The sequence below is a fragment of the Pseudorasbora parva genome, chromosome 20, assembly GCF_024679245.1.
Source record: "Pseudorasbora parva isolate DD20220531a chromosome 20, ASM2467924v1, whole genome shotgun sequence".
NCBI classification, from domain to species: Eukaryota; Metazoa; Chordata; class Actinopteri; order Cypriniformes; family Gobionidae; genus Pseudorasbora; species Pseudorasbora parva.
The window spans coordinates 21,929,459-21,956,697 of record NC_090191.1 but is presented as its reverse complement, the minus strand read 5'-3'; the positions used below and the strand labels follow the sequence as shown (position 1 = coordinate 21,956,697).

Below are 27,239 nucleotides of genomic sequence, written 5' to 3'. Positions count from 1 at the left end.
TCTCGCGATATTACACCTACACACGGATCAGTGACGAATCACGCATGCTAGCAAGGCGAGGGGGATTCGCGTCACCAACGACGACAGGAAGCGCGAGAAGCGTTGAGACACTGGAAAGTGTTATTTTCTCAATAATTATTGTGATTGTTTTGTGTTTAAAATGGGGAAAGCAGATTTTCTGAGTCCTAAAGCGATTGGGAACAGAATCAAAGCCAAAGGCCTTCAGAAACTACGCTGGTATTGTCAGATGTGTCAGAAACAGTGTAGAGATGAAGTAAGTTTATGTGAACATGTTATTATTCGTCAGTAACACTCAATCGGTATTTATTTATAATCGCAATTTTCGATTGTTTTATTATAGGTAACGTAAGTTCTGCTTCGTCTGTATTGATTTTCCAATGTGTTGTGTCCTGCTGGCTCCTGTCTACTATGGTACAGACAGTGGTTGTGTCTGAAAAACTGAGAGCTCCCTACCTAGACAGCACTTTTGGGAAACACTGGCTGTCTCAACCTAGTGAGCTCCCTACCAAAACAGCATTATTGGATAGGCTGTGTCACAATTTTCTAGACAGCATGTTTGATTATCATAGGTTGTGTCTAAATTTTTTAATGTAAACGTTAAACTTAGTTTGCAACAAAGTACCTGCTTTTTTGGACACCATAGGCTATTCTAAAACTGTGGAAACTTGTTTCTACCTCGGAATAAAAAATAAAAATGTAATTGCCTTTATATTTTGGAAACTTTATTTCTCGGAAATATGAGATAAACCAAAAAATCTCTATTGCAATGTTTAATCTAATAATCCTGACATCTTTTCCATCAGAATTGCAAGTTTATATTTCGACATTCTGACTTTTTGAATTCTGAGAGTATTTTTCTTATAATTGATTTTATATCTTGTTCTGACTTGATTCTGTGTTTTTTTTTTTGTTTTTTGTTTTTAAATAATTCCTAGTGTTTTTTGTTGCAGTTCTAACTGTATTGTGAGATATAGGAAATATAGGAAAGTCTTAATATAGGAAAGTCTTTTTATCTGAAGACTTTCAGATAAAAAAAAAGTCTCAGTTTTAACTTTTCATTCTGTAGCGTAAACAAACTTCCATATAAAACAGCTGCCCACATAAACGTTTTTTTCGGGGGGGGCATTGTACACTACGACGGTGTTTGACATCAGTAGTTGCCTAAACCTAATGGCTTGTCTATTTAGACAGCATTTTAGGCAATTTATATGTTTTTTTCTCGAAGCCCATTGATCTGAACATAACCTGCCAAATTAATAAATGTTAAACCTAGTAAGCTACCAACTAAACAGCATTTTTCTGGACACCAACCTTAAAACAAAGTGAATTGCCTTGACAGCATGTTTGTGCATTATAGGCTATGACTGCATTGGGTATTATTGGCTGTGTCTCAACCTAATGGGGCACATAGGCACTAAGCTCATCTAGTCATGATTTTAAGCATTATAGGTTGTGTTTTAAAATCTAGTGTAACATCTACATGGGCAGGATTTTAGGCAAATGTTCAGTTGGCGGCTCAACTAACATGATCTCTCTTGACTGCAGAATGGGTTTAAATGTCACTGCATGTCTGAGTCTCATCAGAGACAGCTACTGTTGGCTTCAGAGAACCCTAACCAATTCATGAACTACTTCTCAGAGTAAGTCAACACACACTATTTGCCCAAATCCATCCATCCAGCTGTCACTGAGATCAAATGTATTTCAAATCTAAATTTATAGGGAGTTCAAAAGTGACTTCCTAGAGCTGCTTCGAAGACGTTTTGGTAAGTCATTACTGTTTTGATTTATTGCAAATCTTATACATTTGTTTATTTGTTATGTTGGTCTTTATTGTTGAAGACTGAGATGATCTGTGTTGTTTTTTTGTAGGGACCAAGCGAGTTCACAATAACATTGTGTATAATGAGTACATCAGTCATCGGGAACACGTTCACATGAACTCTACGCAGTGGGAGACTCTCACCGACTTCACCAAATGGCTCGGGAGAGAAGGCAAGCATTCTATACATTGTACAGTATTAACATCCTCATGTATGCGCTACATACATTACCGTTCAGAGGTTTGGGTCAATAAGATATCTTTGTTTTTGTTTTTTCAAAGACATTAGCACTTTTATTCAGCAAGGTCACATTAAATTGATCAAAAGTGCCAGTAAATTTTTTTATTATATGCTATTTTTAAACTTTCTATTTGTATTTAAATGATCATGGTTTCAAGCAAAATATTAAGCAGCGCATTGATGAAAATAATAAGAAATGTTTCTTGAGCAGCAAATCAGCAAATTAGAATAATTTCTGAAGAATAATCTGACGAGTAATAGCAGTTTAGCATCACAGGAATAAATTACATTTAAAAAGTACATATAAAATGGAAAGCAGTCATTTTGAATGCTAATATTATTTTACAATGTTACTTTTTTTAATAAAATAAATGCAGCCTTGGTGAGTATTACTATGCGTTCACACAAGACGTGACTTGCGGGAATAAATATTTTTGCATTTAAATATTAATAAACTATTTGCACGTAGTTGGACACTTAAATATTTTGAGCTTACTCGCTTCATTCGTGTGTCATATTCACACAACAGATGTGAATTTGCGTCATGGAAGGTGCTTCTGCCAGGCGGCTCGTCTCGTGGCGAAATGGCTGACATGGATTGTTTTAAAGGGATAGTTCACCCAAAAATGAAAATGTGATGTTTATCTGCTTACCCCCAGTGCATCCAACATGTAGGTGTGTCTGTTTCTTCAGTAGAACACAAATGAAGATTTTTAACTCCAACCGTTGCTTTGTGCCATATAATGAGGTGAATAGGTAACAAGTCTATGAGAGCAAAACAAACAAACAAACAAACAAAAAAAACATGCTTAGGCAACGTGCACAAAAACCCTGCTGCTCCTGACGACACACTGGTTTGTTAAGACACGAACCGATCGGTTTCTGTGAGAAACCGAACAGTATTTATGTAATTTTTTACCTCATATCCCGACTAGTCTCATCAAGTTTTCCCATCGGGCTGTAACTTCCGTTTGGTGAGGTTAAATAGCGGCATCATAGACATACATTATGTAGATGCCTCATTCAACCGATCCGCGCAGGCACTAATGAGGAATCTATATGTATATCTATGATCGCAACGGTTTTTGCCCTCACATAACGGAAGTTAGAGCCGATGGGAAAACGTGATGAGACTCGTCGGGATATAAGGTAAAACAATAGAGCAGAATGTCTATTCGCGCCTTGGCATTGACTCGATGTAAATCACTTGCGCTTAATCTGGTGTGAACGCACCATTAGACTTTTTTTCAACTCTTGAACGTCAGTCTAGGTGTTTCATTCAGATTCTGCGTCCAGGTTTTTGCAAAGTTGATGAGACCCCCAAAGGCTGGTACGTCCAGTACATTGACCGTGATCCGGAGACAATCCGCAGGCAGGAGGAGCTGGAGAAGAAGAAGAGACAGGATTTGGACGACGAAGAACGCAGCGCCAAGTTCATCGAAGAACAAGTTCGCCGTGGTCGCGAGGGCAAGGAGCCCGAGGTGTGTTTTGCTGCACTGAAAAAAAAGTTTTCTTTTCATTTTCTTGCTCAGTTTTTTAATGTCCATGCATGTACAGGAAGAACCGGTGTTCACCGAACTGAAGCGAAAGAATGAAGATGAGAAAATAGCTTTTAACTTGGACGTTGCTTTAGCGGGACCTTCCAAAACAAGGTATCATTTGTCGAAAGTCTTAAAGCATTGTAGCTTTATAACTTTGGGTGATGTAATCTAACTGGATGTGATAATAACCATGTCCTTTACTTCTATAGCAACACTTTGGGTCCTAGTGCCCTCAAAGCTGCTGCCTCTGTGAAAAGGAAAGAGTTGGTCCACAGCGGAGACTCTAGGGACAAGAAAAAGAAATCTGCTCTGGATGAGATAATAGAGGCATGTTTTTCTCTTAGCTACTTATTTTTTCCTTTATCATGCTGAGGATGTAGTAAGCCACCTTTCCACTATCTGCAAAATGCAATTTGCATAAAATTGTCCCTAATGGCAGTTGCATAGATCTTTAAACTGGTTATGAAGCAGTTATTATCATTTGCTTATTCACCATGTTAAAATGATTGAATAATAAGTGTGTGAATATAGAAAACAAAATGATCACCAATACATTTAAAAGAAAGCATACAGGGTTTCTAAGGGCTAGTCAGTGTAAATAGTTACCGGTATGTAAATTACATGAAGTTTTAGTGCACAAATATTGGTAATTGTCACATTGAGCTAATAGTTTTGTTTGGTGATCGCAAACAGTTCAAGTTCAAATATTTTAGCAAGTACTCTCAAATCGATTAATCGGATCCAAAATAAGTTTGTTTACATAATATAGTGTATGCTGTGTATAATTATTATGTATATATAAATACACATAAAATGTAAATGTATATTAGATATAAATAGAAATGTATATATGCATAATAATTATACACAGTACTCACACATCTATTATGTAAACACAAACTTTTATTTGAGATTTGATTAATTGCGATTAATCGCTTTGTCAGCACTAATTTTAACGCAACCATAGCTTAAATTAGATCAGAAAAGACTGCATATGAACAATGGCTGACACAATATCAGATTTTCATTACAAGATCACTGTGCCCAAATTAAATCATGATAATATTACTGGATAATAAAGTACTGCAATACAGCACACTACTATGTTGAAGTGTTAAACAGATTACTGGTGCTGGATTTTTTACAATATTTTCGCATTTGTAGTATTAACACAATATAAACATTTTATTCTTTAAATATTGTGGTTATTGTCAGTACACCCCTAGTCGGAAACGACTAGGAAACAACCAGATTGAATTTCATTCATGAAACTATTTTGATTGAACGCATGCATTTTTTGTTACATTTCCCTTATGTTTCTTCCAGATGGAGGAACAGAAGAAGAAATCTGTGAGATCAGATAACTGGATTCAAGCAAACATTGTAGTGAAAGTCATAACGAAGAGACTAGGAGAAAAGTATTACAAGAAGAAAGCAATTATTCAGGTAACACTCACATTACTGGACTGTTGAGATCCACGCAGAGTAAGTTATATGATTCATATAGTAATACTTTGTGTATGTGTGTGATTTCACAGGAGGTGCAGAATAAATACACAGCAATGGTGAAGATGATTGACTCTGGAGACAAACTCAAACTGGACCAGAGTCATATGGAGACAGTCATTCCAGCTCCTGGTACTGCATTACTGTTGCTCATATTTTCCAAAGCTGTTATTTTTGGAGAAGCCCTCAATCTAATCTCTTTCTGTCTCAGGCAAGCGAGTTTTGATCCTGAATGGTCAATATAAAGACACAGAGGCCATCTTGGAAGGCATAAATGAGCACAAATTCTCTGCCACACTCACGTTAGACTCCGTAAGTTCATTCAGAAAATTGGCAATGTTTTTATAGCGTTCCAAAAACACTATAAAAATGCTGGCTCTAATTCATTGAGACTCTTGACATCATAATTTTATTCAGGATTTTATTCAGCAAGGATGCGTTAAATGTATCAAAAGTGACAGTAAATACATTTATAAGGTTTAAAAACCTTTTTAAAGGCTGTTCTTTCAAACTTTTTTTTTAAAGAATCTTGATCAAGATGCATAACGGATTCCACAAAAATATTAAGCAGCACAACTGTCTTTATCAATAGCTGCGTTTCCATTACCCTACAAATTGCGCAAATTGAAATAGCGAATTGTTTCGGATTTTCAGGTCACCTGGCGTGACATAAAAGTCAGTCTTTCTTTAAAAATGACGCAGTATGTTTGGACCGAAGACAGAGTTCTTTATTAAATTCATAATAGACAAAAGAAAGGCAAAAAAAGACAATTTTATGAAGCAGAACACCTCATTGTTTCACCTTTGATTATTAATAATGGCTAGCATATACGTAAAACTATCAACATCCATTGCCATAGTTCTTGGAATTAAATTACGTTTTAGCTGCATAACATTGGTTAATGAATACAGAGTCATCACGCAGTAGTTTTTTTATTAACACTTAGAAAATATCACAAATGTTTTGCGCAAATCTGTAATGGTTATGTAGCGGCTATTGGCGATAATAATAGTAAAAAGAATAAATGTTTTTTGAGCAGCAAATCAGCATATTAGAATGGTTTCTGAAGGATCATGTGACACTGAAGAAGACTGGAGAAAAAAAACCCAAGCTTCATTTTAAAATGTATTGAAATTGAAATTTCACATTATTATTACTGTTTTACTGTAGTTTTGAACAAATAAATGCAGTCAAGGTGGGCATGAGACTCCTCTTCCATACTCTGTAATATAGTATTATCCAGGATTGAGAGCCGCTCATCTAAAGCATGTTCTTTTGTCTCTAGGGTCGGATGAAAGGAAAGACAGTGGAGGGAATTGCATACGAGGACTTCTCCAAACTGGCCTGATGTTCATCTTCTAGCCAGGGCGACTCTACTGTGTCAGAGTGCATAATAAAGACTCTTAAGTTACCTCATTTACATACCGGGACAAATTGACCAATGGTTTTTATTGCTTTTGTTTTTTTCATTGTCATTGAAAATGGTTGCATATAATTCAAACATTCAATTATTCAAACTTGTGATTTAAATCAAATGTTTCATTTCAAACAGTCAAGTCACGAGTGGTATAATACATTAACATTAGGTTTAATTGGCTTAATTAATAATTAAGTACAGTTCAATTGGTTGATGTACAGCAATATTTCCCCATGTTTTGTATATATTTTCTTGTAGTATTAAAAATCTTTTTTTCTAAATGGCTACTTTCAGCTTTTTTGGTGGTTTTTATGGCTTATATAAAATAACAGATTTCTACCCATCAGCCACTTTTTCTCTTTTAGCAAACTGCGCAAGGCACACTCGTGCTCTCAGAGAGCGCTTCTGAAGCTGTCCAGCTGAGGGAGGATATAGCTGGTGTAACTGCCATCAATGAAGCCTTTCCCATTGTTATGGACAAACCAGCAGAAGACATCTGAACCTCGTTTCTTGTCACGTCTGTAGTCCTTCTGCCAGCCCCTGATTAATTTAAACAGATATTGAACATTCATTCAATCAGAATTTCAGAATAACTAAAACAACATTTGAGATGCTGTGTGATGAAATTGATATATTAGTGCTACTAGTCAGTTAAAAAATTCAAAAAAAAATTATAATCACGATTTATCGCTATTAACAATGTTTTTATTTTATTTTCAATTGTAATATTTTTTATTGAATCTTCAAATTAATGAAAAAACAAAGATGGTATTTTTAAAATATTTGTTTTCCATGTATTGACCATTTTCACAGACTGATGACACGTTTTAATGGTCATCAGTATCGTAAATCCTGCAACGTTTTTTTCACTTTTAAAAAACTGCATGACATTTATAACACTAACAGTTTGTATTATATTACTTTTGCATCAAACTAAAAAAAAAAAAGTTACCGATAGTGTCAATGGGTGGTAAAAATAACATCTTTCACTCTTTTCACATCTCACTCTTTTTGAATGTTGTGGAATCACTATTGTTGTGTTTTTCTTTTGCTATTTGAGCAAATGGGGACACAAAAATATTCTCTCATTCACCGCTATAAAATTTAACCAAAATATGATGACTACCGCTCAGATTAAACCCAGAAATGTGAAAAGGGTCTATACTTGATTAATCCTTTGACATTTTCTTTAAAAGCTATTGTTTTTGATCATTGTAACCTTGAAAACAGTGCTTTTTCAGGTAGGTCTAACATTATTATCCAGTTAGGAATAGAAATATACAAAAATTTAATAATCAAATGTTTAATAATACTAGACAGTCTTCACTGTATACATTAAAAATAGGTTATTCATTATTAAAACTGCAAAAAGAATTCAGTCTCAAGAATTCTCTTCGTCTTTTGTTCTTTTAAAATTAATGACGCAGAAATGTTTATTAGGCTGCTGTCACTTTAAGACCTGACTCACCCTTTAGGCGCCAGTTTTTTTTCTAAAATGTTCGATTTTGACATCTTAATTTCAAAAGGCTATACCTTAAAAGTGATAAAAGATAGAAACTTTCTGTAAATTAGAGAAATATTAAGGAGGACCCTAAGTTTATGTAGAGATTACAATGTCCCATCTAATTTGCATATTATTACGTCATAACGTGGGGGCAATCTTGGATTATAGAATTTTCATGAAAAGCCACATGTTTAAATGATAAAATGCAGCACTTGATTTATCAATCGTGAGCACGTTTTACTATTTCATTCTCTCGATTTATAAATAGTGCACACGTTTTACTAATTTGTTCCCTCGATTAGCTAAATCGAGCGCATGTTTAACTAATTTGTTCCCTTGATTTACTAAATCGAGCGCACAATTTATAAATCAAGGGAACGAATTAGAATAACGTGCGCACTATTTACTCTTCTTTTCTCGCATGTCATGTAAGGGGCTCCGGACCAAGCCGGCTTATTCATCTGGCGCCAGGACTATCAAATTTTATACAGAGTAATTTGAACTATGCCCGTTGATCATGCCTCTTTGTTCAGTAGAAAATGCAAAGCAGACTCCCCATACCAATGTTTAATCTTAAAAGACTGAGCTTGGTCTGGTGATAGCCAGACAACCATTCAAGTGCAAATGGCTTCCTGTGGTCATGTTTTGAATAGATATTTGTATGTGTGTGTGTGTGTGTGTGTGTGTGTGTGTGATGGTATGTGATCGTACCTGGTAACAGCCAGTTTGTTGCCTTTCACTTCCATTATGGCTTCTTTCTTCTTTGGGTCTGCTCCTTTATGCACACCGTACACCTTCACCGCTGGTTCCCGTGCAAACTGACCTGTTCCAGGACAGAAGAAACATTTGTGAAAAAAAGACCCACACTCATGTTAGTGTGTTTTAGTAGTTTTAGTTACTCACCAATGAGACCATGAACCTTTGCAGAGTATTTGTTGTCATTGGACATGTACATGCCCAGGAAGTCGACCTGGACAGGATGCTTCTTCCACACCCGATGCAGAAGCACCATCACTGAAATCCTCCCATCAATCATCACAGTAACCTGTTGCTCCTTTACTATGCTGACCTTTATCCTGATAAGAGTTAGGCATTTAGAACCAAATATTTGTATTAAATAAAGCATTAAATATAGCTTTCTTAATTCATGTATCTAGTCTTATTGTTCATGTTATTATAAAGATTTTTTCCCCAGCTGACATAACCAAGAAAAATATCAGCCAATCATATCACATGATCCAGTTAAAATGGATACAATCAAATCCCACTCTACTTAAATATTCTTTTTATATTGAAATAAATCCGAAAATTCAAAGGTAAATGTGTTATGAATGATCTTGTCTTCTTTTAAAAAACAAAGTCTATACATATTATAAATAAACAGAACCATCATTTGCCTAAACTAGAGTTTTATTCCTAATATATTTTTTTGGTGAAGTATATATTTGTATATTTATTTATTTATTTATTTGCCAGATGCTTTTATCCAAATCAATGTGTTGTTGTTGTTTATTACCTTCATTTGATTTTTAAGGGTCCAGATTCTAGAATTTTCCAAAAACTGATCAGGCATAACATACGTTATAACCTAATAATGTGTTGGTCCCCCCTTTGCTGCTAAAACAGCCCTGACCCGTCGAGGCATGAACTTCATTAGATCCTTTAATGTGTGCTGTGGTATCTAGCACAAAAATGTTAGCAGCAGATCCTTTAAGTCCTCTAAGTTGTGAGGTGGGGCCTCCATGGATCGGGCTTGTTTTTTCAGCTCATCCCACAGATGCTCGATTGGATTGAGATCTAAGGAATTTGGAGGCCAAGTCAACACCTCATACTAGTTTTTTGCTTTGTGGCAGTGCACAATATCCTGCTGAAAGAGGCCACAGCCTCTAGGGAATGCTGTTTCCATGAAAGGGTGTACATGGTCAGCAACAATACTTAGGTAAATGGTACGTGTCGAAGTAACATCCACATGGATGGCAGAACCCAAGGTTTTCCAGTAGAACATTGCCCAAAGCATCACAGTCCCTCTGCCGGCTTGCTTTCTTCCCATGTTGCATCCTGGTGCAATGTGTTCCCCAGGTAAGCCACGCACACCACTCGGCCAAAGTTGGTGCTTTTGGCACGGCAGTGGACAGGGGTCAGCATGGGCAACCTGACTGGTCTGGTGCTATGCAGCCCCATTTGCAACAAACTGCAATGCACTGTGTATTCTGTATTAACTTCTTGATCAATATGAGGTACAGTAGCTTGTCTGTTTGTTCAGACCACACGGGCCAGCCTTCACTCCCCATGTGCATCAATGAGCCTTGGCCGCCCATCGCCAGTTCACCACTGTTCTTTCCTTGGACCACTTTTTATAGATAGTGACCACTGCAGACCGGGAACACCCCACAAGAGCTGCAGTTTTAGAGATGCTCTGACCCAGTCGTTTAGCCATCACAATTTGGCCCATGTCAAACTCACTAAAATCCTTACGCTTGGCCATTTTTCCTGCTTCTAACACATCAACTTTGAGGACAAAATTTTCACTTGCTACCTAATATATTCCACCCACTAACAGGTGCCGTGATGAAGAGATCATCAGTGTTATGCACTTCACCTGTCATAATGTGTGATGACTGATTGGTGATGAAATTATGCCTGAAATGTGTGTTTGTGTGTGTTTTTCTTTATTTGTCCAATGCTTTTATCTAAGTCATATTACATTGCATTCAAGGTAAAAAAAATATATATAATTAAAAAAAACTGATTGTATTGTACAGCAATAAAATTCAGTAGCTTACAGTTGATTCATTGTGCATGCATTGTGATACCTGTTAAGCATCAGTTCAGCTGTGGCTCCCCAAGAGAAGGAATGATTGTTCCTGCCTTCCATCAGGTTGATTCTGTTGGTTCCTACTATAACCTGCACACCATCTGTTTTAGAGTATATGGAGATGGTGCCGAAATATGTGTTTATTTTGTTATTCTTCATCCTCTTAGCGCCAACCAACTGACCATTGATTGTGACTCCTGAAAGGGACAAAAAGCACATATGGAATATAAAATAAATGGCCTTTTTCATGTCATGGAAGACGACTATAAAAGTTACCTGTTCCAGGATCTGAAACCAGGTTGAGGATGTGTCCAGGTTTGGAGTCAATGTTGAAGCAGATGTCCATGTTGCTTCTGGGTAAGTGAATGATGAAGTGTGGGTCATTGTCCACTGCAGAAAAATCAAAAGGATAAGATAGACCACAGCAAAAGCTTAGGACAAGACACAAGTGAATAGGGTAAAAAAGTGTAGACCAATAGATACTCCTCCGGTTGATTAATTACATTAAAAATGCAAACATTTATTTATAACAAGCTTTCTGAAATGTTTAAATATGCAAGCAAACTTTATCTAATTAAATATGCACTCATTTGCATACATTTCAAGAACAGAAATCGAAACAGAGGTAACATCTTGCAATTCAAACGTTATAACTCGTAATTTGTTATATCTCACAATTCTGACTTTAAAACTCGCACTTCTGACTTTATAGCTCGCAATTAAGAGTTTATTTTGCGCAATTCTGATTAAATCTCGCAATTTTGACTGTACAACTCGTAATTTAGAGTTTATATCATGCAAGTCTGGGAAAAAAAAGTTGAGCTTCCATAGTTTTCTTTTTACTAGTCTGAACATTTTTTGACAGTGCATAAAAAACAGGTTTTGACTCTAGTATCTTGATTAAGTAACAATAAACCAATTCTCATTGTGTTCACACTGAATCTGGAATCTCTTTGTGCTTCACTTCAATTGTTTAGTTTTAAGCGTTCACATTTGAATCAAACGCATGAGAACCATTTTAAAGGTGCACTATGCAACTTTCCGTCCACTGGAGGGCGCCTATTCTAAACAAAGGTGTAGTTTGATGACGCCAAGTGTGCCGGTGGAAAATAGGATTTGGGCAGAAATCACGTTCATGCATGCGGTTATTAACGTTACTGTAGTATAAAGCAGAGCAGGAGCGAGTGTTGTGGAGCTGAGCACGGCTGCTGGAGCGATTGTTACACAAATACCCGGCTCGCAAACACCCAGAATTTTATCAGGTGGATGCTGCACATTGGTGGTGGTTGAGGAGATTCCCTCCTTCAATGTAAAGCGCTTTGAGTGCCTTGAAAAGCGCTATATAAATCGAACACATTATTATTATTCATTATTATTATTATCATGACAGGACGGGACACATTGGCCGGCCACTTCCGGTTATTTCTGCTCTTCCGGTTATGATTATGAGGTAATGCAGCCTTGTTTATCATATTAGATACATTTAAGTATGTTGAAAATGATGTTATGACGTTACTCCGTGCGTTCACATGTTCACACTGCTAATAGTAAAGCGCTTCGGCCAAATAAAACCCGAAACCAAGGTTAGCGCAAATATGATGCAATTGACAGGCGACTTCCACAAACCCTATGCCGACACGTCCCGGTCCTTAGTTAAAATAGCAATTTTCTCACAATTTACAAATAGTTGGAAACATTTGTGATATTGAAGGTACTCAACTGAACAAAATATATAACACTGGCCTAGTGGTTTTTGGATATTTTACTGCAAAAATACTACATAGTGCACCTTTAAGGCTAAAGGCCTGATTTACTAACAGCCTGTGCAAGTGCAAAAAATGACTGTTAGGATTTACTAAAGACACAAACCATAGATGGTTATTTTCACGGCTGACCTTTTAACAATTGCAAAATAAATCCTGGAACATGATTTACTAAGGTTTACAGTGGTATTTGCAGCATTATTAAAACCTGCATCAAGCATGTCTTGATCTATTTTGCGCTTGTCGTCATGGCTGTGATTGTTGCGCTGCTCTTGGTAAATTGCACTGATCATAATGGAAATGATCAGGCTGCATCTGTTCTCTTTACTGTGTACACTGTCAGTAGTTTTCCCGCAGAAGTTTCCAGTCCCATCTGCATTTTTATAGGATTGTATACTCACGCTAATTTGCCCAGTTTAGTAAATCTGGCCCCAAGTGTGAAAACATCCTAAATATAATTTGACTGTGGTGCATTACCACTAGTGATGGCAGGAGTGATAGTTTCCGGAAGTGTTCCGGTTGCTTCGTTGAGAGTAGATGCAGCTGTAGGCATAATCCACGGAGGATTCTGATAGACTAACCGTTGCACTGGAACTGATCCAGATAGAGGAGCAGTGGCTAAGAAAAGAAAAAAAAAAGATAGAAATAACCCCTATAATGATAAATTGAACAAAAAAACTAATTTTACATACTCTATTTAATGATGCCTTTCCAATATAGATATTATATTTCAAGACAAACTGCTCGGATTTGGTACCTGAGCAGCAGCCGTGTTTGGAGTCTTTGAGCGAGTCTGCGATCAGTCGTTCTTCCCTCCCCTGGTCTTCACCCTCCACCAGCATGGCAGTGAAAGGGGTCACAAACTGATGCTCCACAGCCAGGGCCACGATCCGCTGAGTGATCTTACGCTTCCTGTTCGCGGTAGAAGCTAGAGAGCTACATGAAAGGGATTCCAAAGATGAGTACGATGGACCCTTTTTACAGACTGATGTTGTAAACATTGTTAATAAAGTACATTTAAACACTATACTTGGTGTTTTCTTATCTTAATATTGCCAATAAATTACAGAAAACTGGTTAACGCTGCTGCATGTTTTAAATACAATGGCTAAGGGAGCAATGGCAAATTTGACATTTTTTGCTTTTTTGGCCAGAATAGTTAATAGCTCTGTCTCATTTCGAAGGTCGCATTTGTCAGTCCCATACGTCATTGAGGCTGAATCATTTCTGTAAGATGAACACTACCAAGGGTTATTTCACCCAAAAATGAAAATTATGTCATGAATTACTTACCCTCATGTCGTTCAACACCCATAAGACCTTTGTTCATCTTCGGAACACAAATTAAGATATTTTTGTTGAAATCCGATGGCTCTGAAAGGCCTTCATTGACACCAATGTCATTTCCTCTCTCAAGACCCATAAAAGGCACTAAATCAATCAATCAACTTTATTTATATAGCGCTTTTACAATCACGATTGTGTCAAAGCAGTCGACTAAAGACGTCGTTACAAAGCCCATCTCACTACAGTGGTTCAATAATTTTATAAAGCGATGAGAATAGTTTTTGTGCGGAAAAAACAACCCTAAACGACTTATATAGTGTTGGGCCGATTTCAAAACAAAGTTTCGAACCGTTATGAATCAGTGTATCGATTCATGATTCAGATTGCCAAAGTCACGTGATTTCAGCAGTTTGGTAGCCTGACAAGCCAGAGCCACATCAAGATGTTTGGTCTGGAAACTCACCATAGACAGGGCTCAATCCGAGGGGCGGGATAAACGGTTGTCTTTCAAACCCTCTCTGCACGCGATAGGATAGCGCTACCACCAACCAGAGCAACGAAGGTGAAATAGAGCTCCTTGATAGATTAAACATTCGCCGTATCCGGTCGGCAAAACTCAGAACACATCTTCCCTTTTTAAGAATGACTTCAGTGCCATACTTTGTCCTTTTCTCAGAGAAAAGCTTAACTCCAAGTCTTCCAGTCGCGGTCAAAGCTAATTCGAAAGACCGCCATTCGCCAGTTTCTGTGTTTACTAGAAGCACGCAAACGCAACTCGGCCGTCGTCATTATGGCCCCGCCCACCGACTCTATACACGATGTAATTGGTCCGGCAAGAGTTAGGCGAATACAGCTCAGAAGTGTATTGAGAGTTGCTAGACGACACTCGCGGGCAGATTAAATTTGCTGCCGCTAGGGTGCGTCTAGATTTCTAGGCTAGCAGTTTGGCTGTTTGACACGCGATCCGAATCATGAATCAATACGCTGTTCGAAGCAATACGGTTTGAAGCAGTGTTTTGAAATTGACCCATGACTATATAAGTCGTTATTTAGTTGTTGTTTTTTTGCACAGAAAAAATTCTTCTTGCTTCAAAAAAAGGTTGTAGAACAAATGTAGTGAGATGGGCTTTGTAACGACATCTTTAGTGCCTTTTATGGGTCTTGAGAGAGGAAATGTCATTGGTGTCAATGGAGGCCTTTCTGAGCCATCAAATTTCAACAAAAATATGAAAGATTCCGAAGATGAATGGAGGCCTTAAGAATGTGGAATGACATGAGGGTAAGTAATTAATGACAGAATTTTTGGGGGTGAACTAACCCTTTAATTAACCCTTCACTAGGAACAATGGTCAATTTGCTCAGAAATAAGACATTCTTCATGACGTATATGGCCGACAAATGTGATTGGTCAGACTGGGTTATCAGAGTAGAGTTGGCTCGCGGAAAGGAGGGATTTAGAGAGGCTGACAAGTCATTTCCGACAAGTCATTTGAGAATCATTGATATTATGAGAAAATAAAAAAAAAATTGACCTTTGATGCATGTAAACCTGTTGTTTGAGACCTCCAAAACCAAATTAGGAGCCTTTAGAACAGCACAACAGGGGCACTTCAATAAGTTTCAATAAATTTTTGAACGGGTCATCTTTTATGTAAAATATCTTATATTTTGTATTATATTATATCAGTAATAATAAAAAATGACATGCACTTTATATGATCCCTTTTAATTTGTTTAAATAACGAACATTTTGCAGATTCTGCAAGGTGTATGTAAAATTTTAAGCATGACCGTATCTCAAGGGGGATTAAAATGGGATTGCAAAAATGATATTTGTTCTAATTTCCGTTAACCACTATAGAAGTTTGCCTTACTATGATATCTTCCACTTCAGAGACCCTTGGAAATGTGAAAAGGGTCCATTAATGGGAATCACAAAAGAGATATTTCTATTACGCATATGTTAAATATTTAATTGCACTTTGTGTGTGCTGTTTTTTACTAGTTTGTATTACTTTTGTAACCTGTGTAATTGAAAGCAAGACTTGGCATTAGCACAACTATTAAAAAAAATAAAAAAATATTCAGAATAATTCATATTAAATGGTTTGAAAAGTGAAAAAGAAGAAATCATATCTGAATCACAACAGGTTAACTGCCCCATAAATTTGGTTTGGTTTTGACATATTTACTGTTGAAACTGGAAGCTGGGCAGGATATGTCGAAAGGACTTTTTTAATAAAAAATAAAAATAACTTCGCATTTAGATTACATGTCCCACCTACTTGAATTTTGAAGTTCATTGCCTCCCCTTTTGGGAAATAATCTTCTGTTTTATGAAATACGAATGAGCTGGTTCTTTTCAATTAACCTGTTAAACCGTTTTGCACATTCATTTGTGATTTGGACGGTCCCCCACTTTTCCCTGGACTCACTGATTTAATTCTCTTCATGCCTGACTCAAAAGGAGCCAAGAATCGGCAGATCCTCCAAGCTTGAGTGTGTACACGAATGATGGCGTGAGAAGTAAGTTACTAATACAGAATTTTAGTATCGATTATCATAAATGAACATCATTATACTTGTGGTCACGTGGTCCAATTTTCTGTTTTGATCCATGAGAAACACATTAAATGTGTATAGATCCATATAGATGGCCTCAAATCTGAAGTGAACACAGGGTTGTTGTTTCTCTCACCGTTCAGCCAATAGCTGATTGACAGTAATGTAGGCCCACATCTGCCGAGCAAAGCCAGGGAAGGAATGTTGATGTGTGCTGAGCTCAGAGTCCAACTCATCAATATCCGCCTCCGTTTGAATGTTCAGGTTCATTTTGGCCTGGAGAAGAATAACATCAATTGCTAAAGATAGCATGAAAACGATCAAATGTGATAGTCGTGAAAGAGACAAATGTGACGCGTGGCTCACGGCAGAGGCGGTGGTGAAGCTTTGCAGCGTGGTGAGCTCTGACGGTTGGAGTTTTCCAGCCACTATCAGCTCAGAACCACTGAAGAACTTGTCAAAGCGATTCTGAGTGACGTTATTCACAGTGTTCTCAGGAAAATGAACGGTGATGGTCCTCAGGAGAGGAGAGGAGACCTGACTGTAGAATGTCTGGAGAAAGCGGAAGACAAAAATGAGTGAACTCAAAAGACTTCACATCAGCTTTGTCTCAGATCCTTCAAGAGAAATAAAATAGACTCAAATGAGACAACTGTTAACATATTGTGACAATATAGAGCTATACAATTAGTTTGGATATTTTTTTTTTTATTCTTACTGAAAATCTCTTTTTATTGCAGACATTTTATTACAGTGGGGTTTCACACTGGGGTTTATGGAAAATTTGAGTAATTTTACCAAATAAAATGTTAAATATGTGACATTATTACTGCTTTGAAAATCATGTGATTAATTATTTAAAAATATATATATATTTATTTTATTATATTGACTGGCCTAATCTGTAATTTGCATATATTTTTTGCATATATGTCTTTTCAATATTACATAATAAATACTTTAAAATTGTATACAGGCTATGATGTTATAATATCATGATTATTTTATTTCTAACAGTGTAAATGTGTCTTTATACATGACATAAATGAATATAAATAATATGTGAAAATGTTGCATGACATGGCGATCCGAATATTTTAGATGCGCAACAGTTACAATTTTAGTATTGATTATCATAAATGAACATCATTAATATCAATAAAGCCACAAAATTCTGTATGACAAGGCATTAATAGATGATTAGAATATTTCAGATGTGTAACAGTTAGGCAGAGCAGGAATTTTAGCCAATGAGATTATGCTGTGGGCGGGGTTAGCAAGTGCAAAACGTCATAAATAGAATTAAACCAAGCAATCAATTAAAAGGTCCTGTTGCAAGTTTTCAAAAAAATGGGCCCTGTCCCAAAATGGCACACTTTATATGCACTTGCGGTCACATTTTACAAGAAGTCCCCAAGACCATTTGTCATTTCAGGTTTCAGAAGGGTGCTCGCTTGTGGTTCACTGTCAGAAAAAAGGGTACATTGGTGTCACTGGAGCGGTACCCTAAGGTACAAAACCGAAAAGGTACTAAGGTATGTACCTTTAAGGTACTAATAATATGCACTCCTAAAGTACTGATATGTACCATTTAGGGGTTGTACCTTTTCACTTTTGTACCTTAGGGTACCGCCCAGTCACAGCACTGTACCTTTTTTTTCTGAGAGTGTTGATATGTGCCAACCCCGCAAAGAAACAAGTGACTTTTGCCCGAAAATCAAAGCAGAATTACCTCATGAAAGTATGGACTGGAAGGAAGATTTAAGAAAGGGCCATGGGATTTATCACGATACAATGTCAATCTTAACCTTTAACTGCTCCGCAGCGTCATGATTGGCATAAATCCTCTGGGCGACGCCCCTATTGTCCATCGCAATTCGCTCCAGGAAGTCGAAGTCAACGTCGAAGCCGATACCAAGAGAGAACAGAGAAAAATCCTCCCTCATCACGCGTTTCACGTTTTTCTGAATAGTGCTCAGCTTTATTTCTCCTAAACAAGACATGAAGAGAGAAACAGCAGATGACTTCCCAGCTAAGAGGAAAGGTTCTCAGAACATTGGCTAACGTTCTCTGAAAGTTATCAAAAAACGTTCTTGCAGTAATGTTGTGCCATCGTTATTTGCTATTGATAACGTTTTAAAAACGTTAGCTTTAAAACATCATTCTTGCATTGTTAGTGGAACATTTTAAAAACATTACTATATTAAAAAAGTATTAGTCATTACAAATGGTCATCCAATGACAATTTAATGACACTTAAATGCTATTTTTCGTTTATATATATATATATATATATATATATATATATATATATATATATAACAAAAGAATCCCAGATTGTAAACTAATTATGTATTGAATATAAATGTAATATAAATATAAAAGTCTATTATAAAAGTGGTTTTACCTTTTTTTAAAGAAAGAATAAGATATCAATAAACAAAAGTAAGTACATTAAAGGAGAAAACAGGAATATTTTATTTGATCATACTCCACACCCTTATAAGAACGTTATTTAAAATGTTAGTATAACGTTTATATAACAAGAGAATAGAATGTTTTAAACAACGTTCTTATAACCTAATAAGAACGTTAATACAATGTTTAAAAAACTGGACATTTTAATATTCCTAGAACATTCAGAAAACGTTTTTAAACTTAATGGGAATGTTAGGGAAACGTTCTTACAACCTAAAATTGTTAGCTCTGTTGCATAGTGTAAATTTCAATTGGTCTTACCCACTGTTGGGTCTCCATCTGATACCAGGATGATCATAGACACAGAACGAGGGTCGATCAGTCCCTGATTGGACGCTCTCACCAGCATCTGCACTGCTCTCAGTAAAGCTTCATTGATGTTGGTGCCTGGGGTCAGATGTTACAAGGTTCAATGACTAATGTTTTTAAATGTTTAAAACATATTATAAGCAGTGAAGCAGAACAGAAACTCTCACCTCCATTGGGCTTGATACGTTGGACGTACTTCTTAGCTTCATCCACCTGGATGGAGGAAGCTTGGACCAGATCGTCACTCCAGCAACGGACATTGTGATTGAAATCTATGATGCTAAAGTAGTCATCCATTGACAGATCGTCCAGAATAGCCTTCATCGCCTCCACTGTCTACAAAACAGAAAATGGCTGTACCTCTCTCGATTTTTTAAGGGATAAGGTAACATAAAACAGCATTCACACTAGGCAAAATACCTGCTCATAAACATTAGCGCATTATCATGATAATCAAAGGAGCTTTTTATAAGCAGTTGGAACTATGCTAAGCTAACAGGCTAATCTGTTAGATTGCTAATTGAAAGAAACTCTAAACACACAAAGAAATATTTTAATGGATTAAAATTATGGAATTCTGCAGTATTTATTATAAATTATTTATCCTCACATCATTCATGTGTAAAAGGCATATGCCCAACTAATCTTTAACTTTAAAAAAAACTTCCCCCTCTCTCTTGTAACAACTTTCCTTCTCTCATGACTGACACTAGATTTTTTGTAAGTTTCATTCTTCTGTTGAACACAAAAAATATATATTGTATATTTTAGGGATATATAGCCTATTAGATGTACCTAAATAGGCTATATGGAATATATATTTAGGGATATATATGGGATAAATATATATTGACTGTTAGTAACGAAACAATTGACAGCCATTGACTTTTATAGTAGGAAATACTGGTCTGGTCTGAACTGGTTACTAACCTTTAAAGCTTTTGTGTTCAAAAGAAAGAAACTCATACTCAAGTTTGGAACAACTTTAGGGGAAGAGTAAATGATGACAAAATTGTCATTTTGGGGTGAACTACCCTACCTACCCCTTTAAATAAGTGCCCTATTACTTGATGACCACATGGTGGCAACATGGTATTGTTTCAATACAATTTAAAGCACAGCTCTCACTTCTTCCAGAAGGCGGCGCATCCATACTGAGAATTTTTCAGTGAAGGATCATGACACACTGTATTCAACAAAAACCACATGCTGATCATAGATTAGATTGCATGTAAACAAATGTTAAACAAATCCATACCTGTTTCATCTTCAGCCCCCACATGCTTCCACTCACATCAATGACAAAAACGATGTTTTTGGAGAGAGGTGAGAGATCAGACGGAGCGAAGAAGTGAATGAAATGACCGTCAGACACCTGAGAAAAAGAAAAAAAGAGTAGAGCAATGATGCTGAAAATTCTACTTTGTCATCACAGGAATAAATTACATTTTAAAATATATTAAAATTGTAATAATATTTCAAAATATTACAGTTAAACCAAGACAAAAAACAAAATCCCTTGTCTAATATTTTTTTTAAATCAAATTTTACTGTATAAAATAGATTAATGGACAAAATATCAATTTGGGAAAACAAATATTTCTGACACAACATTGTGATAGTGCTTTTGTATGCCAACTGTTAGCTATAAAAGTGAATGTAGATCCACACCTGAAGTTCTCCAGCATTGCTCTCTCTCTCCACATCATATTTCACAGTGAACACACCATCTACTGCGCTGTCTGTGCAGTTTTCACACTTTTTCTGCTGCTGCAGAGTTGGTTTGAACACCACGTGGGCTTTTTCTTTCGTGTGGGTGATTTTAGTCAAATCTGAAAATTGCTCTCCCAGTGTGTTAGGGGCAGTGACAAACTTGATACCTTTGGGCTCAAATATATACACGTCAACCTGAGGACAAACAAACATCCACAAAAACACTCAGTTCATGACAATTTCTAAATAGGCTTGTGTGTGTGTGTGTGTGTGTGTGTGTGTGTGTGTGTGTGTGTGTGTGTGTGTGTGTGTGTGTGTGTGTGTGTGTGTGTGTGTGTGTGTGTGCCCTTGTTTATATTACATTGTGGGGTCCAAATATCCCCATAAGGATAGTAAAACCAGATCACCTACATTGTGGGAACCAGTCAGTGGTCCCCACTTTTCAAAATGCTTATAAATCATACAGGATAAGTTTTTTTGAGAAAGTAAAAATGCAGAATGTTTCCTGTGATGGGTAGGTTTAGGGGCAGGGGCAGTGTAAGGGGATAGAAAATACGGTTTGTACAGTATAAAAACTATTACGTCTATGTAGAGTCCCCACAAAGATAGTGAACCAGAAGTGTGTGTGTGTGTGCATGTGCTTGTGCGTGTGTGTGTGTGTGTGTGTGTGTGTGTGTGTGTGTGTGTGTGTGTGTGTGTGTGTGTGTGTGTGTGTGTGTGTGTGTGTGTGTGTGTGTGTGTGTGTGTGTGTGTGTGTGTGTGTGTGTGTGTGACTGACTTGCAGCAGTGGAACAAGGCGTCCAGGTTGGATGTGTAAAGTGTGCTGGTAGAAGCCCAGTTTCCTCTGCATCATTTCCTGATAGTGTAGCTCAAACTCCACATTGCTGCCTGGAGGAACATGCACCTCTGTCCTAAAGGTCTCCATTGCTTGAGAGTTAGTCCTGCGAGACAAAAAGATTAATACATATAATATATATCATATTGGATCTGGTGAAGAAGCTGTAAGCGATCAACATATTGATTTTGAAGATATTGAAAGTGATAGTTTTGAGAATGTGTTTGAGATGCCCGTTGCTTATGTCATGTTGTTCAAAATGTATTATATTGGGTCTCTGTTAAATAGTCTCACCCCCTACAACATTTAGGCACAAGCTCATAACATAAGTCTTTACATGCAAAATGGGTGAACAAGTTATCATAATGTCAAGCATATTTCTGTACTTTCTATATTTCTATTAAACTTTTTTTAAAATCTGTCCTGAATTTGTAAATTGAATCTTGACTTTCTCTAAAGAAGGTGCTTCACATGAAGCATCAAATGGCAGATATATATATATATATATATATATATATATATATATATATATATATATAGTTTTTCCTATGTTCACATTTCTTCTTTAGGTTTTGTGTGTGTGTGTGTGTGTGTGTGTGTGTGTGTGTGTGTGTGTGTGTGTGTGTGTGTGTGTGTGTGCTATTCAGCAAAAGAGTGCTGTCTCTTTTTATTTCTGTCTCTCAATGACATGTTCTGTCAATAAAATAAAGTACAAACAGTAAGAGTGTAAATTTTAATCTTTTCCATTCTCTTGCAGTTACACTCACACATACACTAAATTGTAACTTACAATTGACAATAATTGTCATCAAAACGTTAGCTGTAGTTTCCATCAGAACATCCCTCCAGAGTAAACTGTTATATTGACAACATGACTAAACAATTCGACTGTCTTATCCGTACACAATGACACAAGGACTTGTCATTCTGATGGCACTGGCATGTTCATTGACACAGATATTTACTTTTGAGAGATGAACTAAGGATTTTAAGCAAGAGAGGGGCTTCTGCAGGTTATCCATGGTGTTTTACTATTTGTACAAATTGTTTTGAGAAATGCACTTACTGTTTTACAAATTGTGAGTTTGATTCGAGAAATGTACCAAAGCGACTGAGAAAAACTGTAATATATAATATACATGCACTGTAAAATTGTAATTAATTAAACTTAATTTACTGTGTTTATCAAAGTGATTTGTCCAATGTTTCTGAACTTACATAATAAATCAAAAAAAGCTTACAATAAAGTTAAAAAAAACCTGGAGAAATAAAGAAATAAATCCAGTCTGGAATGGATTGGAGGAAAAGCCGTACCTGACGATGCCGGCTGCTTTCCCACGAGCTCTTGCTTGAGCGTAAAGGTTTCGTGCCACGGTCTTCTCCTTCACCGAGCCGACGAATGTGATCCCATTGACATTCCTGTAAAGCAACCACATGTCATTCAGGCATTTGATGTGTTTTTGTGTGCATGTGTGTCTGTGTTAATGCTCTCACATGGTGAAGTTGTTAATGAAGGCCCGTTTGGGGATCTGCACGTTGAAGCCGATGCTCTGGGCGTTGGAGCCCGAGTTGACCACAGAGCTCTTGACTGTGGTGTGAGCGAACCGCGACGTGATTCTGCTCTCCACCTTATAGCTCTTAACTGTGATGTCATTGCCCTGAATTGCCTGCATATAACCACAAACAGGATGAACAAACACATTTGAGTACCTTAGCAACAGACAGACAGACAGACAGACAGACAGACAGACAGACAGACAGACAGACAGATAGACAGATAGATAGATAGATAGATAGATAGATAGATAGATAGATAGATAGATAGATAGATAGATAGATAGATAGATAGATAGATAGATAGATAGATAGATAGATAGATAGATAGATAGATAGATAGATGTTTATAATGTAACCTGCCTTTACTCATTTCAAGAATAATATATGCAGTTTTATATTATTTATTTGAAATAATTAAAAGAGCAGTTTCACATCTATCCTTGTATTGCTCAACTGGTCGAGGACCATAAGGAATTGAGAAAGTAATTAAATACTTTTTAGAGAGTTTACTTAGTACAGTAATCCATTTACACTGTTGAAGATGTAGTTAGTAACTATTAATTAGTTACTTTTTAGAGTAACTTGAACCAACACTGATATCACCTAACTAAATTATATATAGAACCTTAGAAACTAAAACTAATCTGGAGAAAAAATGTCTCTTGCAGAAGAGGAACAGTAGCGGAATGGAAGTCAATAACCGTAGTGTCTTTAAACTAATCGATTAGTAGATAAGATTAAAGTGGAACAACAAGAGCATGATTACCTCAAAATCCTCTTCTTCTCCACTGGTCAAAGTGTTTCTCTACACAAAATAAGAGAACAATGGAAGCATGTTGTATAAATGTATTAAAACAAACTTTTTTTTTACAGTTCTCAAATGATATTATGCTGATAAAACTGTAAAGTTAACTCCTATGTCACCAGGTTAAAACCATGACCCGTTTACTGTCTGATTTGTTTCACATGAAAAGAAAAAAGTATGCAATTTTATATTATTTATGTGAACCAATTTAATGAGCAGTTTGAACTTTTTCAACTGGCCGAGGTTGATATGGGATTTAGAAATGAATTAGTAAATAAGTAATCCAATAATTTTTACACTGTAAAAAAAATGAAAATGTTCTAGTGACTGATCACATCTAAATTTTTCAGTTGGCCAAATTGAATTTCAGTGAATTGATAATTCACAGAAATTCAATTTGGCCAACTGAAATTTTTTGATTTGATCAGTCACTAGAAAATGTTCAATTGGAGACATTAATTATTATTTTTTAAAGTGAGAGAGAGAGAGACTATTCAGTAAATTCCCCCCCCCCAAAAGGAAACATTTTTAACATTCATTAAACAAATGTTTAATCAATAGAAAATATTCAAATGAAATAAAAAAGACTGTTAATTGTCTGCCTCGGGAGGTCATTAATTTACAGTGTGAGTGGGTTAATTTATATAACATTTTATAAAAAATTATATAACTTCAGCTATTTTTGCAGCTGTGTTACTGACATTTGGGGCATTTGCAAATGCAAACAAATATAAATAATATTTAGTTAATTAATTTTAATTTAACATTCTCCAAATATATATTATATGGTATACATTTTAATATAATACCTTTTTTTAAATACAAATTTTTTTTTTTTAAAGTTGCGTGACATCTGACACAAGCGCATGGACTGGTGGACTTACACCTGACTCTTTGATCAATGGTAATCAATGAAGGCCTCAATGACACTGTCCTCACATTAAAACATTTCAAAAACAGCTTGAACATCTTGAAAACAAGTACATCCATGATTTGAAAGATATTCCGCAGTATATTAAGACTACATTTTTGTTCAGAAACCTCCATTTAACATTTTCATATTGAAGCTGAATATGAAAACTTACCCTGTATCTCCCAGAATTGTGGTACTGATCCAAAGGACCTGACTAACAACATAACACACAATGTAGCTTTCAATTTAAATACACTTTCAATCTACAGGCATAAACACGCATACTAATAAATTAGCCTCTTTTTCTCGAACTGTTGTGTTTCCGTCTTACCGTTTCACTTTCCCACTCCCCATCGATGATAAACTCGAAAGCCCAGCTCTGAGAAAAGAGCAGGACCCACAGAACAACTGGAGTCTTCATGGATCCAGAGAACAGTCCTCTTAACACACAACAAAATGGCCAGCACACATACACACACTGACTGAGGCTCAATGATCAGCCTCTGCAGTCTCTGAGACCTCTGAGCCTCGTCAATATTTGTTGTGCCCCACATAGCCACAAAAAAAAAAAAAACACTGAGACAGGAACCTTTGAAACCTGACCAGCAGATGAACAAACACAATACCTGGAAGGAAAAGACACATATCACACAATTTTGTTCATTTGTTTTAAGAGCAATATTATTATTTTGGACACATATTCACTCATTGTTATTGACACAATATTAAAATATACATAACCGTTGTGTATATTATAATATATTATATATACATGGTGGTAGAGATGGTAGACATCAGATGGTAGAGTCAGAATTTGGCGTAAACAGAATAATCATGCCTTGTTACCACTGTGCAGGCTGGTGGTGGTGGTGTAATGGTGTGGGGGATGTTTTCTTTGCACACTTTAGACCCCTTAGTGCCAATTGGGCATTGTTTAAATGCCACGGCCTACCTGAGCATTGTCTCTGTCCATCCCTTTATTACCACCATGTACCCATCCTCTGATGACTACTTCCAGCAGGATAATGCACCATGTCACAAAGCTCGAATCATTTCAAATTGGTTTCTTGAACATGACAATGAGTTCACGGTACTAAAATGGCCCCCACAGTCACCAGATCTTAACCCAATAGAGCGTCTTTGGAATGTGGTGGGACAGGAGCTTCATGCCCTGGACGTGCATCCCACAAATCTCCATCAACTGCAAGATCCTATCCTATAAATATGGGCCAACATTTCTAAAGAATGCTTTCAGCACCTTGTTGAATCAATGCCACGTAGAATTAAAGCAGTTCTGAAGACGAAAGGGGGTCAAACACAGTATTAGTATGGTGTTCCTAATAATCCTTTAGGTAAGTGTGTGTAAGTGTGTGTGTGTGTGTGTGTGTGTGTGTGTGTGTGTGTGTGTGTGTGTGTGTGTGTATAGACCAATATGCATATATATATTCATCAGTGATGTATGTTTTAATTTAAAAAAATTGTCAGGACAATTAATAATATTGTGCATATGTAAAATAATATTGTGTCATTAACAATATTATGAGATAAAATGAATTAGATCAATGAATCTTTTTTTAAATAATTTTTTGGATCATGTTTTTGAGAGTGACCCCATAACTGCATTAGATAAAACATGATCAAAGGCATTTAGGTCAATTCAACGGTTAATTAGTTAATATTACCCAGAATATTGCCCAATCACCTGCCCCAGCAACTCTGTGGTTGTTCTGAGCAAAAGGTTATTCCCTTTCATTCTGATATTTCTTACATACCGTTTTGAGTGTTCCCACATTCCTACACCATATTTGCTTTCATATGGTCATCTGAGATACACAGTAACCTCAATAATAAGTATATTTGAAAAATTTTGGCCACTGTTAAAGTGATAATTCACTTTTAAATGAAAATTCTGTCATCCTTTACTCACCCTCAAGTTGTTTCAAATCTGTTTGCATTTCTTTCTTCAGCTGAACACAAGGGAAGATATTTGGAAGAATGTCAGTAACCAAACAGTTAACTGAAGCCATTGACATCCATAGTAGTAAAAAAAATACTATGGAAGTCAATGGCTTCAGTTAACTGATTGGTTACTGACATTCTTCCAAATATCTTCCCTTGTGTTCAGCTGAAGAAAGAAATTCATGCAGGT

The 27,239-nt window shown here is 36.4% G+C and overlaps 2 protein-coding genes across 2 annotated transcripts; one reads left to right on the top strand and one right to left on the bottom strand.

Moving 5' to 3' along the window:
- The first annotated feature begins 40 nt into the window (after positions 1-40).
- Positions 41-6,836, top strand: kin (Kin17 DNA and RNA binding protein). The gene is made up of 11 exons (XM_067428478.1): positions 41-274; positions 1,567-1,661; positions 1,744-1,787; positions 1,894-2,016; positions 3,381-3,565; positions 3,642-3,736; positions 3,835-3,952; positions 4,952-5,071; positions 5,164-5,263; positions 5,343-5,443; positions 6,418-6,836. The coding sequence occupies exons 1-11, from the start codon at positions 161-163 to the stop codon at positions 6,478-6,480; spliced, it is 1,158 nt and encodes a 385-aa protein (XP_067284579.1). The 5' UTR covers positions 41-160; the 3' UTR covers positions 6,481-6,836.
- itih2 (inter-alpha-trypsin inhibitor heavy chain 2) lies at positions 6,563-25,612 on the bottom strand. Its single transcript, XM_067428477.1, has 20 exons — positions 25,422-25,612; positions 25,263-25,304; positions 24,139-24,177; positions 23,310-23,482; positions 23,130-23,234; positions 21,759-21,921; positions 20,939-21,175; positions 20,526-20,642; positions 19,435-19,603; positions 19,220-19,345; positions 18,289-18,470; positions 16,847-17,032; positions 16,617-16,756; positions 13,389-13,567; positions 13,109-13,249; positions 11,145-11,258; positions 10,867-11,065; positions 8,957-9,129; positions 8,765-8,876; positions 6,563-7,089 (listed from the first exon to the last, which is right to left on the bottom strand). Exons 1-20 carry the CDS (start codon positions 25,509-25,511, stop codon positions 6,942-6,944), a joined length of 2,835 nt encoding a protein of 944 aa, XP_067284578.1. The 5' UTR covers positions 25,512-25,612; the 3' UTR covers positions 6,563-6,941.
- Between the last annotated feature and the right edge of the window lie 1,627 nt (positions 25,613-27,239).

What these genes read in the sequence shown, in the direction of transcription:
- kin (XM_067428478.1), top strand. Translation starts at nt 161, where the DNA reads ATGGGGAAAGCAGATTTTCTGAGTCCTAAAGCGATTGGGAACAGAATC. An exon ending in CAAATGGCTCGGGAGAGAAG is followed by an intron (nt 2,017 to 3,380) that starts GCAAGCATTCTA and finishes TTCTGCGTCCAG; the next exon opens with GTTTTTGCAAAGTTGATGAG. An exon ending in GACAGTCATTCCAGCTCCTG is followed by an intron (nt 5,264 to 5,342) that starts GTACTGCATTAC and finishes TTTCTGTCTCAG; the next exon opens with GCAAGCGAGTTTTGATCCTG.
- itih2 (XM_067428477.1), bottom strand. Translation starts at nt 25,511, where the DNA reads ATGAAGACTCCAGTTGTTCTGTGGGTCCTGCTCTTTTCTCAGAGCTGG. An exon ending in AAAGCAGCCGGCATCGTCAG is followed by an intron (nt 21,922 to 23,129) that starts GTACGGCTTTTC and finishes TTTGTCTCGCAG; the next exon opens with GACTAACTCTCAAGCAATGG. An exon ending in GCAATGCTGGAGAACTTCAG is followed by an intron (nt 20,643 to 20,938) that starts GTGTGGATCTAC and finishes TCTTTTTCTCAG; the next exon opens with GTGTCTGACGGTCATTTCAT.